The sequence below is a fragment of the Acartia tonsa genome, chromosome 14, assembly GCF_053477335.1.
Source record: "Acartia tonsa isolate MP-2025a chromosome 14, ASM5347733v1, whole genome shotgun sequence".
Taxonomy (NCBI): Eukaryota; Metazoa; Arthropoda; class Copepoda; order Calanoida; family Acartiidae; genus Acartia; species Acartia tonsa.
The window spans coordinates 19714642-19727203 of NC_137273.1; the positions used below are offsets into that span (position 1 = coordinate 19714642).

The following is a 12562-nucleotide window of genomic DNA, read 5'->3' on the forward strand; positions in this document are numbered from 1 at the left end:
AGGTCGTCAATTTCAATATGTGTTGCTACCCAACGACACCTGAAAATCACATATAGGTTTCGTGATTTAAAAAAATTAACTTCGTTGTTGTAATAATTTGATTAGAAACAAAACAAATGTTTTTTCATTAAATGTAGTTATTAGTAGAATATATGAATGCGAACCCTAGTAATAGTGTCTAACTTTTTATCTTGTTCATCAATTAAATTTATTGAAATTCTGCAAATTTATTAAAATTTATCACAAATTAAGTATAAACATATATCATAAAAAAGTTTATGGAATTTAGAAATGCGCTATTTACTCTCTACCAGGTCGGGTGGGCTTGCTTCCATCGGCGCACTTGCATGTTCCCTTCAGGTCTTTGAGCTTGGGTAGGCTTCCGTCGGCACAGGGGGGAGTCTCCAGGGGGTTGGCGGAGAAAACAACGTCAGATCCGTCATCACAACCTCCTAACATAGAAAATGGGTTGTGTTTAAACATAATAGCGATTGCACCCTTGACATCTCTAGGGGCTTTATTCAAAGCAGTAAAGAGAGGGCAAAACTGCAGCCTAAAAATAATCCATAGACGTATTTTTTTTTAAATAGAACAGTCTAAAACCATCCCGAGACATACATGAAGCTTTCCAAAAAAATTAATCAATCGGTTCAATACTTATTAAATCTTATGCTTTAAACAAAAAACTATACTATTTTATATAATAGAATGATGATAATGGATCATATTTGAAATGCGGTCACATGAAAATTTTAAATATTAACACATTGATAGAGCTTTCAAGCGAAATATCCTTATCCTTTAATATGACAAAGTAACGTTTTTTTTTGTTAAGATTATATAACTATTGAACAGAAGATTTTAATTTTAGGGAAGCTTTACATTGGCCAGGGAATGTTTTAGGCTATTTCTATTTTCTTTCTCAACACCTTAAAGTACAAGGCCCCTAGGGTGCTAGGGTCCCAGATGCTAGTTTAAAATAAGATAAAAAGGTTGAAAAAGCAGTGCTTCTCAAATCACGAAACCTTTACAGAATTTAAAATTTAATGAGTAGCTACTCTATAATAGACTAGAGTTGGCTCGATATAATTATCTCCCTATTGGCTAGTTTTCTATATGCATATCTATTTCTCAATAAAAATATTTTCCTCACCCGGAATTACTATCTAAAAGAAAGTAAATATTTAATAATCTAAATGATTTTAAAAAGATTTTTTAAATTATATTTTTTTCTTTACATTACCATCACCAAAGGGTTAATGATGATGATTACAATTTTAGTTTAATATTTGAACACACAAAGTGTCGCCACAATCGAATTCTTTTAAAATAGAGTTTTTTTAAATTTATTATATTATAAATCTAAATTTTCTTTTTTATGATTAGAAATTAAATACATTGATATAAGGTAAATAGCAACATGAAATTAAAAAAAGGAATTTATTTTTAATAAAGTAAAATAATGGGTCTTATCGTTCTGGGCAATGAGAGTTTATTATGGATTATTGGAGCACTATGAGTTTTAAACAAATATTCCTTGGAAAACTTGAGCTCGTTTATAGACATTTATTTCCTATATAGATCTGACATGGATCTTGAAGCAATTAAGCAGGCCGTTTTGTACATGTTAAAAATTGGAAGATTTCATTAAATAAAAGTTATCGCAAATATACTTAGTAAATAATAAGGTAAAGATTTCAAGCAAAATAAACATAAAATAAAAAGATAAAATTACTACTTAGCGTTGCCTGTCAAAATCACGAAACCTTTACAAATATTGTTTTATTTTTAGTTATTAGTTAGATCTCTTTTATGAAAAATATATAATTTTATGCGTAGCTACTCTATAACTGTTACCTGGGCAAGTGGGATAGCCACCGTCAGCACAAGGAGAAGGAATGGTTGGGGCAGAACCATCAGCGCAAGTGCAGGTAGGCTTGTTGTCTAAAAGAATAATACTTATGTAAAAGTAACAGGATGTTAGTCTGTGTGTTTGTAGCGAAGCATCTCGCTGACCGCATAACCGATATGGTCCTCGGTTATAGTGAAGATTCCCATATGTCATTGTCCATGTAGATATTACTAATTTTGGGTGGGGGTATCTCCACTCTGAAAAATAAATCGAAATCCCCCCCAAAAAATTTTGTACGTTTCCTTGATAAATTTAAATTAAAAAATGATTGTGCAACTCCCCCCACCCTCTTCCCTTAATGGCTCAAGGGGCTTTGCAGGTAGACATTTAAAGACTTGAATCTGAAAAAAAATAGCCTAAAACCAATCCAAGGACCTATGTAAAGATTACCTAAAAAAGAAAACCTAATCGGTTTATCAGTTATAGAAATCTTAATTTACAGACAAAAAACCTTATTACCTTAATATATTACTAGCGGCTACACAGTGGGATCTATTGAAAAAAATCGGGACATCCAAAAAATCTAAAATCGACTTTTATCTATCCTAGGACCTAATAATGGCTGTAAGTAGACAGCTAGAAAAGAAATTTTTAAAAAATATTAATTTTTGGCGGGTTTATGCCATTTTTTAAAAAGGTAGTGAAAAATTTCTTTTCAGTTTTGATGATTTTCCAGATTTTTTTACACAATTTTTTCAAGGCAACAAAAAATACATTTTTGTTCATCTTATGAAAAAAAAATTTATTGAGGTACTTTTCAGATACCTGTACCAATGTCTAATTAAAGAAAAAATTTAAAAAAATATTTTTTTGGTGGTGTAAATTGACATTTTGTGAGAAAATTTCACCAAAAATATTAAGATTTTTAACCCCAAAAAATCAGTTTTCTCCATTTTACCCAAAAACGGACAGGAGGCCCCGGGTTTTGCAATAATAATATTAATATACAACATGTATTGTGTATAAAACAGTTTTCACAACCTGGGGCACAAAGTCATCTCTGCAATATTTTCAAACTTATTAAGGCGGATCTTTCTTGACTTATGCATCATTTGCCTCTGGCGAACCGTTTCGTCGTTATTTGCCGCCGTTGGCGTGATTTTTAACGATTTTTGCCGTTCTCGCGATTTTAATGGACATTTAAGGGATAAAGGAGTCGTTAAATAAAGATGACTTAAAAATACTTTTATTTTAGCAATTAAATTTGCTAAATTTCATGTGTTCTAAAAAAACTGGTTTTGGTCCAGCAGAAATTCAAATTTGGAGATTAATTATAATATTGCAAAAACATTATATACGCATCAGAGAGAGAGAGAGAAATATACGTTTGAGAGAGAATATAATTTAAGTAATTATGCTTATATTCTTATACAAACTTTAAATAAAGATAGCTAGACCTAGAATAAAGGTATTAACACAAAATCAAAAGTGTTTTGAAAATTATGTTATTGTTGTTTATATCTGTAAAAAAAATATTTGAAAACATGCCTTAAAAGTGTCCTATTTTACTTATACTGGACCTACCTAAAAATGCCGGGACTCGAAATGGGTGCAACTGACGCTATATTCTTGTTCACAAACATTGTTTGCATTGAAGAAATATTTACATAGACGTTGATTTTGTTAAAATATTCCTATCCTAACTAAAGTTATGAAGTTTTATAGATTTTTTAGAAATAGGGTAGCTTCGCTCCTCCAAAACAGCAAGACGTACTTACCAAAGGCACATTAGAAGTTAACAGATGCAAAATTTATGTTATTTCCGAGTCAAAGCAAAAGAAATTACATCATTTCTTCAAATACAAGCTTATTTATTGAAGTTTACTTTTGTCTACTCTAAATGTCCCGTTTTTTGGCAAAAGATCCCACTGTGGGCTACGCTCCTAGAGGCCTCTAGTGGCACTTTAAAAGTTTCTTTGTTGGGTTCCTGTCTCTATGTTAAAAAAAGAATTAGGTTTTTTGTGATTTTTCTTGGGAGGGTGGTGGTTCCCTCCCCCAAAATAGTTATAAACTTCCCGGGACCTGTAAGAAGCTACCCTGTTAAGGAGAACCCGATCGGTTCAGCGATATCCTTCGGTACAGACAAACAGACATCCTGTTACTTTATTATAATGATATTAGATAAACTTATTGATACCTGGTCCACAGGGGGGAGCAGCACACTCACACTTGGGCTTCTCACCATCTTCACATCTTAACATTAATTATACAGTTGCTACGCTGATAAGCAAAGCTGCTCAATAATTTAGTTTGTCTTTTTGTCCGTTAGTCCTTTCATTCGTATAGTTATCGGCTGATATTGAAGATAGACGGACACAACTACTACAGGATTCACCATGCAAATCGATAGGACAATTCTAACATGCCAGACGGACGGACGGACCGACCCTAATTATAGAAAAGCTTCGCTTAAAAAAAAACATAGTAGGCTAATAGTCATAAAATAAACAGTTTATCGCTACTGCTATACGCAACCATCTTTATTATACAAAAATAGTTATTTATCGCGTCGTATTATAGACAGCTTTCCGTGGATATTAAAAGGTCTGGCCTAACAATACGGGTATTATTTTAATGATATCTTAATTTGAATTCGTGGAAAATTGTCTGTAATACTTACATTTTTAGGACTTAAGTATAGAGATGCTTTGTTGTCCTAGAAATCAGTATTCGAAAAATCTGATCAATCGAATGATTTTATCATATAAAAACTTGTTGTTAAAAAGGTTAAATCAACATGTTTAAAATGGATGTACGGACTTTCTGGTAACGATTATAGAGTTGTTACGCTTTCTAAATTGTACCTAACTACTACAGGAATCACCATGCAGAGTTTGAAATTGATAGGACAACTAGCATGCCTAAGTTAACGAAAAGAGCTAACCGTTATGGACTGACGGACGGACGGACTTACTGACGGACTGACCGACCCTAATTATAGAATGGCTTCGCTTTAAAAAAATATTTATTAGATTATTTCCAGACTTGTTGGCTAAATTTGTAAAAAGGGGGGGGGTATTAATGCAACCATCTCGTAATCAATATGTAAATGGCACTTAGAATTGAAATTTTGATCTGAAAATTTGCATAAGTAATCCTTGGTAGGTCTATTTTCCCTAAATTGAACAAAAAGTTGAAAAAGTAATGGCGAATGGCTGGCAGCTGGCAGCTCAGCCTTTTAGCTGTTTTTTTCTTATTTTCAGGATAAATTTATCATTAATTATGTAGGAATCAACTAGGGTAGCATGGGGTTATTCTGGTCAATTTTTTATTTCTACCCAAAAAAAACATACTTCCAAAAAACTTTTTATTTTGATCGCTAATAAATGATGTGGCAATGATCATGATGCCTGTCTTGGTTAAGATCTTGCAACTAGAATTTGGTTAAAAATCAGTCTAAAGAACATCCTTTTTTTCATCCAAACTTTTTTTTTATATCATACTTTTTATCATATCATTATGTTTTTTTAAGCTTTATTCATAAATTAGAGGTAATTTCTGATTCGCAGGTATTGGAATTTTTTGACCAAAGTGATTTTTTTCCCTAAAATCTTTAATTCTAAAAATCCTGCCAGTTTTTGTTGCAGTTCTCAATACATTTTTTCTTCTCTCAAATTGGCTAGGATTGACCTACAAGGGTGGTTAAGGTGTCTAAAGATGCAGAATTATTGCCTGACAATAAACTCAAAATGATATGGGGTCTCTAATATTACAACACATTTTATGCAACAGGAATTTTAAAAAATACAAAATCTTGAAGATGTATTTTAAATTTTGGAGATAGAACCCATATCCTGTAGAGTTTTTTTGTTAGGGCATGCAAAGAGCTTTCTATAGACACCTTAACCCATTAGTGATGAACCGGGTATTAAAACCCGGTTCCAGAAAATGTAAAAAAAACGGTTTCCAGCTTCATAATTGCATCATTCTCAGTATGAATCCCCCCTCTACTACCCTGGCTTTCATTTACCCCTGGAGCAGGCAGTTTAGCTTACTTCCGTTTGCCAGTATAGCTCAACAAAATTGAAAATCATGAAAATTCAAAATACCCCTTCTAACTTTTTTGTTTTTATAGTAAAGCTGCTGATTTTTTTCGTGAAATCTAAAGTTTATTGACAAGTACATCTATTTGTGAATTCGTTTTATTCAAATTATTATTTTTTATATGATTTTTTTATCTTTTTTTTACGCCCTATTATGACCCGGTTCGGCATGGCCATAAATACCCAACAGTTTTAAAACCCTGCTCGGTTTTGGTTCTATTACCCGGTTTTAACTTTTCAACCAATAAAATAACAGTTTACGTCATTAGTAAGGGTTTGAGCCACCCTAATAACCCTAGTAATCTCTATATGTGTCACCCAATAGTTTTATGTTCGTTTTCTGATATGTAACACCCAAATTTTATTTGTCTTTTTTTGTAGTGTATGTCTTTTAAAACTTTGAGAAACGGGTTTTTTCAACCGAAAAGAATGGTACCTATAGCCAAACACTAAATTTGAAATAAATCGCTTTGTATATTACTTGTAGCTCTATAGATTACATGAGGTTGTGTAGTTTTCAATTACGGATCGTATCAAAGTTCTAAAAAGTGTTCATCTCACTTTGGGTGTTCAAAAATTACATTTTTCAATTTTTGGTCGAAATAACCGGGTTTAATGCCGGCGGAAACCGCCCAAAACGGGTCAAAATACCCGTTGTGCATTTATGGCCATGCCAAACCGGTTTTTTTTGCAACTTTCCTGTGCACGCCATGGGTTTGAATGTGGGGATCGCTCTCTCATGAGTACTGCTTAAAAATAGAATTTAAATAAAATACCCATAAGTTTTCTCAACATCAGTGTCAGTATAGAATGCTTTGTCCTTTTACTCCCACAATTATAATACAAATTTATTGAATCCGTGGCGATTCATAAATACCCACGCATGGTATTACAGTGCTTTAACCTAAGAGTAAAGGTTGGTTTTTGATGTTAGATCAATATAAGATAAGTATAGTAAAGTATAAAAAGGAAAGAAAACAGTTTAATAAAGTTAATTGTATTTACATGTAGATCAGTCAGATATTAATGTTACATAATACTTATAGTAAGTGTAAGTAGTGTAGGATGAGATGTGCCTAAGTCCAAGTCATGATTGTGCATATAGTTAGGCCTCTAACATAAGTCATATGCACAATATATGCCAAGTACAAAGGAACCTAAATTTAAACTAAACAATGCATGCTAAATAAACTAAGCCATTTACCTTCTTTAGCCAGGAGAGAAGAGGGAGAACCAGTTGGTTTGCGAATTAAATGATAACTGAGTTTTAAAGTGTTTGCAAGCTAAAAAGAAAACTAAATACTTGGATTTAGAGTGTTGTCTGTCTCTAGACTGTGTTTGTAAGTTAGCGTGAGCATAAAATTGTTCATGATACTTTGGATAAGAAAGTTATCTGAGAAAAAGGCTTAGGTATGGCTTATATACAGAAATAGTTAAATAGATAATTAACAATAGGTATATGGTTGGATATAAACATATAACATTGATAAATTACAATAGGTGTGCCTACATGGTCCATATATATGTGTATATTGATAAGAAACAGGCCAAATAGTGCATAAAGGTTGCCTAATTCTGAGCTGTGATAGCTATGACTTTCGCCTTGAAAGTCAGAGGGCAAGCTCTGCTCCAATTAAAGGAAGTGTGTCTGTCAAGGTCAGCGTGTGTATCAAATTATTCATATACATAATTATGACTTACTTAATTTAATTGGGAAGCTTTTATTTAAAAGTAGAGTTCACATGTTTAATTTATTTGAAACTTAGATGCAGCATCTACAATTTACCATGAATTAAACCAAGTTGTTACTTTTCCAAATTTTTGTTCAATTTAGGGAAAATAGACCTACCAAGGATTACTCATGCAAAATTTCAGATCAAAATTCGAATTCTAAGTGCAATTTACTCATTGATTACGAAGTTGTTGCATTAACCCCCTCCCCTTTATGCTTCGTTTTGTTATTTGTGAAACCGCAGAAATTACTTTAATACTGGAATAGCTATTCATTGACAGCTTTCCGTGGATTTAAATGAAAAATTATAAGAAAAATACCAGATTTGCTAGCCCCGTGGAAAATTATCTGGAATATGATGCTATACATGATTGGATGAGAACCTAATCTTATCCTTCTGATATTAATCGGTGTCGAAGCCATACTGGAAAAATATTTATTTTATAACCCTAGTAGCAGAAATCATTATGTGTCTGTTTCTCTGTACTGCCTTGCTAACCGCTGAACTTATATGGTTCTCCTTTACAGTGTAGCTTCCCATAAGTCCTAGGACAGTTTATAGCTGTTTCGGGCAAGGGTATCTTCACCCTTTCTATATTTATGGAGGATACCAATACCCTACCAAGAAAAATACCAATAGAAAAAAATACCCCCTCCTCCCCCTTAAATTTCCTTAAAATTACAATAAGATGTTAAAGGCTGATATATTATCGACATGCATTTTTCCATGATATTAGAGAATTCCTTCAAATACTTTGATTAAGGAATCACAAGGGATAAGACAATGAACGATAAAAAAATAAATATTAAAATAATAAACAAACAAAGAATAAGCTACCTCCATCCCAGCATTCTCAAATTGAATCAAAATATTGGGGTGTGGTAGGGTTTCAGTACTCAACTTTCTTGGATTCTATGATTCTGTTTTACTTTAATTTAGTATTTTAAATTTTTAGCAGTAATAAGAAAATGGACAATAAATTTCCTAATTATGACAAAAGAAATAAATCAAAATTATTGATCAATTGGACTTTGATAACGAGAGAGGGGACATTGGGTTGTCTATTACACTAATACCCAAAGTTTGATAACGTTTTCTTATTTGTTAGCAGAACAACTTTAGACTTTGAGAAATTTAATTAAATTTTGAAAGGATAGTTTATTAAGTATACCTAGTGGCCATCAACCACTAACTGTAATCTACAAACGGGTAATTTTGTGTAGAATCAAATGGATGAACATAAATTTATCGGCTATTATCTTACCTATCCCTTTAGATCCCTGGTAGATAGTAACTTCAATAAAGAAATGAAATTTATATTGTAACAAATAAAAATGGAACTTTTTATATAATTCAGGGATAAGATAATGAACGTTTACATCCACAATGATGATAATTAAAATTACCCCTAATGTGGATCAATATTATTGGTTGAATTTGAACCAATCAAAATTCAATAACCCAAAGTTTTCAAGATTACCAATTGTGATATACAACTGTAAAGACTAATAATGTCTCCTCACTCCCTGGGTATAATTGTAATTTACAGTTCAATGTTATCTCCTCCCTGGGTATAGAAGAGTTGTCTACAGGGATAGCACAATTGACGAAAAATGTTAACATGGGATAGATAAGAAATGCAGAGAGAGATGGGACAATGGGCTGTTTATTACACTATCCCCAGCAATGTTTCCTTATTCGTTGGATTAATTACTTTTGGGACTTCAATGAATTTTGATTGGTTGATTCCTTAAGTTGAGTGTTTGATTATTTCAACCACTATTTTTGATCTACAGAAATGGTAATTTTGATTTTCCACTTTTTTGCAACAATTTTTATGTTATATAATCATCCTATTCATCTGTTTTTTTTTAACATCACTTAAAATTTCTATAATATTTTCAGGGAGGGAGGAGACATTGGACTGTAAATTATACTGGTACCCAAAGTTGTATTGCCACATTATCTTAATAATTGGCCCAAAACTTTACCTGAAATTTGATTGGTTGGTTTCATACCAAAAACAGATGGGGTAATTTAGTATCTAGCAACTGTAATACCCTAAGTTTTACAAACACTATTTCTCAAAAACTAAAAACTCATGATTGGTTGGTATAAACTACCACTTAGTTTTCCATGCACTGATGATCTAAATCTATAGATGGAATAATTTTGTTTCTAACCATGGAGGATAATCAATTTAATCTCCATTGTCAAATCCCTGTATATTTTCTATCTTACAGGTCTACAATTTTAAACACCTTCCCTAAGTTGTACTAAACTATTTCAGCCTCTTGCCGCTCTCGCCTTAACCTCAACTAACTCCTCTGCAAGCCAGGCAGCCATAGCTGCAAATACCTGGTGCCCCCCTCCCCTTCCCTCCCACCTATCACATTCCTGCCTTCCCTTTCCTATGTCAACCTGTATCTTTACTCCAAAAATTCTACACACACACAACGAGAATTTGTTGGTGTGCGCCATGGACCGCTAAAAAACAAAACCGCGTTTCCGCGGACACCGCGGATATATTAACCATGTCATATACAGACCATACACAATCTAAGGTTTATAAATTTTGCCTCCACTCTACTCATGCTTCCTAACTGCTGGACAATATTGCCGCCACTTTTTTGTGTTCGCCTCCGCCCAATATAACAGCAGTTGCCGCATTCATCGCCCTTCTCCGCCACTACTCCGCTATACAATGCTATACACCGCTTACATCGCTATACACAAAATCCCCCAGCCTCCACTTAATTTCTGAACAAGGGAGAGGGGAGCATGTATTGAACCGCGACATACAGCAATGAATAGCGGAGTAGCGGCGGAGAAGGGCGATGAATGCGGCAACATAGAAGCTAAAAATCACTAAAGCAGCACAAATTGAATGGCGGGAGGATTCACTTAAGGGCGGTCAAAATTTTCAAAGGGCTTCGATCGCAATGCCACAAAAACAAAAAATGCCTAAAATTGAACAGAGAATTATAATTTCAGGTTAGATTTTCAAAAATCCAAAGTTTATTTTTCTGTGGAGAGTCCTTTTAAAACCCATATGAAAGGTTTCGTGTTTTTTACTCCAATAAATTTATTCTTTATTATGACGACCACTTAACTGCTCTTTAAACTTTTTGTCCGTATATCCACCAATACTTATAGATGTTATCATCCTTGTTGTAAAGGGGATTTTTTCCATCTGTAGGCCAATAAGTCAATGTTATCTTGTACTATTAAAAATGTAAACATCCAATTTAAGGCCAGAACTGAGTATCGTTTTTATAGAGTAGCTTCGCAAGAACTTGTTGAAAATTGAAAAAAAAATGGATTATGAACTTTTTAGGAGAAGAGAAATTGTATAAAATTATGGATCATGGAAAGAATGGATACTATTTCTAGCCCCTGCGGGTAGGGGGGGCTCTAAAATTTCTAACACCTGTCGGACCTTTTTCGTAACTCTGCGGGGCAATCTTTAACATTTACCTAACCTATCTTAACCTAAAACACTATCAAAAGCTATTGAGAAAACCCGATACTTCGTTTTCTTTCCATGATCCAAAAATATTACCTCAGCTGTCTGATAAGCTTGCGGCCGGGACCACCTTTGCCGCCCTTTTTGCCACCACGCTGGGCGTCAGCCAGGCACAGAACTGCAAGCACAACCACAAAAACAACAGCTGCGCGCATTTTCCTAAAAAAATCATTTAATTAATAAAGTGGAGTATCTATGAAGTGATCCTTAATATATAAGGTTGATTCCTTCTTGAAAATGTGTAAGTTTATGTAAAACCCCTATCACGATAATCCAAATTACCCAAAGTTTAGATTAAAATTATTTGTGAAAAAGTGAAAGTACCTAAAGTTTGAACCAACCAATTAAAATTTAATAAAAGTACCCAAAGTTTTAATCAAACTAATAACAAAATGGGATAATAAACCTTTGGGTATAGGTACAATTTCCTTTCCAATGTCCCCTCCATCCCTGAGCAAGTCACGTACTATGTTAACTCTTACCTTGTATTTTGTGTGTGTGTGTGTGTGTGTCTTTGTTGAGAGTAGAGATGAAACTGATAATTTCTCTAGTGAAATCCTATCATTTATATCCACAGCTTTCTAGTGGTGTTTCATAGATTCCGCAAGATGTGTTACATCAAAATCGCAAAATATAGCTTTCGCATTTATAATTAAACTACTAGTCTTCATATTTGTTATTCTCTTTCTTTGCAAATATGAAACATTTAATCGAGATTTTACAATTTATATTGTTAAATGTTTGAACACCCTTTCTAGTAATTTCCACATATAGTTATTAATGGTCCACAACAACAAGCACAAATTATTAAACAAATAGATAATATTTGATAGCAGCACAGGCTATTAATATATAATTAGGACATGTACGTACGTCTGTGCGACGTACAAATGCATTCAAACTTATCAACTAAAAAAAATCATAAAACCCTACACTTTTGTGTGTTTAAGTCATATGTTCTTTAAAGCGAGGCTTTTCTATAATAAGGTTCGATCCTTGCGTCCGTAACGGATATCTATTATGTATTATCGTTAATTTAGGCATGTTGGATTTGTCTTATCGATTTCAAACTTGGCATATTAATTCCTGTAACAGTCCGGCCTACCGTCTGATTTTAAAGCTTTGCTTTTATGGATGTTGTTATTCTTGTTTTTTTTATATTATTAATATATGATTACTTATCTAGTTTTATTTTTGTATATTGGAATGAATCATGTATAGATTTCCTTTCTCTCTAGAATAACCGATTAAATCCAGATAAGATTTAAATTCAAGTGCGTTTACTACAGTTTTTTTACGGGAGGGGGGGGGGGGTAGCTTTCCAATAGGGGAGGGTATTTTAACCCAC

The 12562-nt window shown here is 33.2% G+C and overlaps 1 protein-coding gene across 1 annotated transcript; it reads right to left on the reverse strand.

The window, feature by feature from the left end:
* Positions 1–207: 207 nt before the first annotated feature.
* Positions 208–12130, reverse strand: LOC145305951 (uncharacterized). The gene is made up of 5 exons (XM_080147857.1): positions 11697–12130; positions 11251–11373; positions 4050–4105; positions 1858–1944; positions 208–452 (listed from the first exon to the last, which is right to left on the reverse strand). Exons 2-5 carry the CDS (start codon positions 11367–11369, stop codon positions 301–303), a joined length of 414 nt encoding a protein of 137 aa, XP_080003983.1. The 5' UTR covers positions 11370–11373; positions 11697–12130; the 3' UTR covers positions 208–300.
* Between the last annotated feature and the right edge of the window lie 432 nt (positions 12131–12562).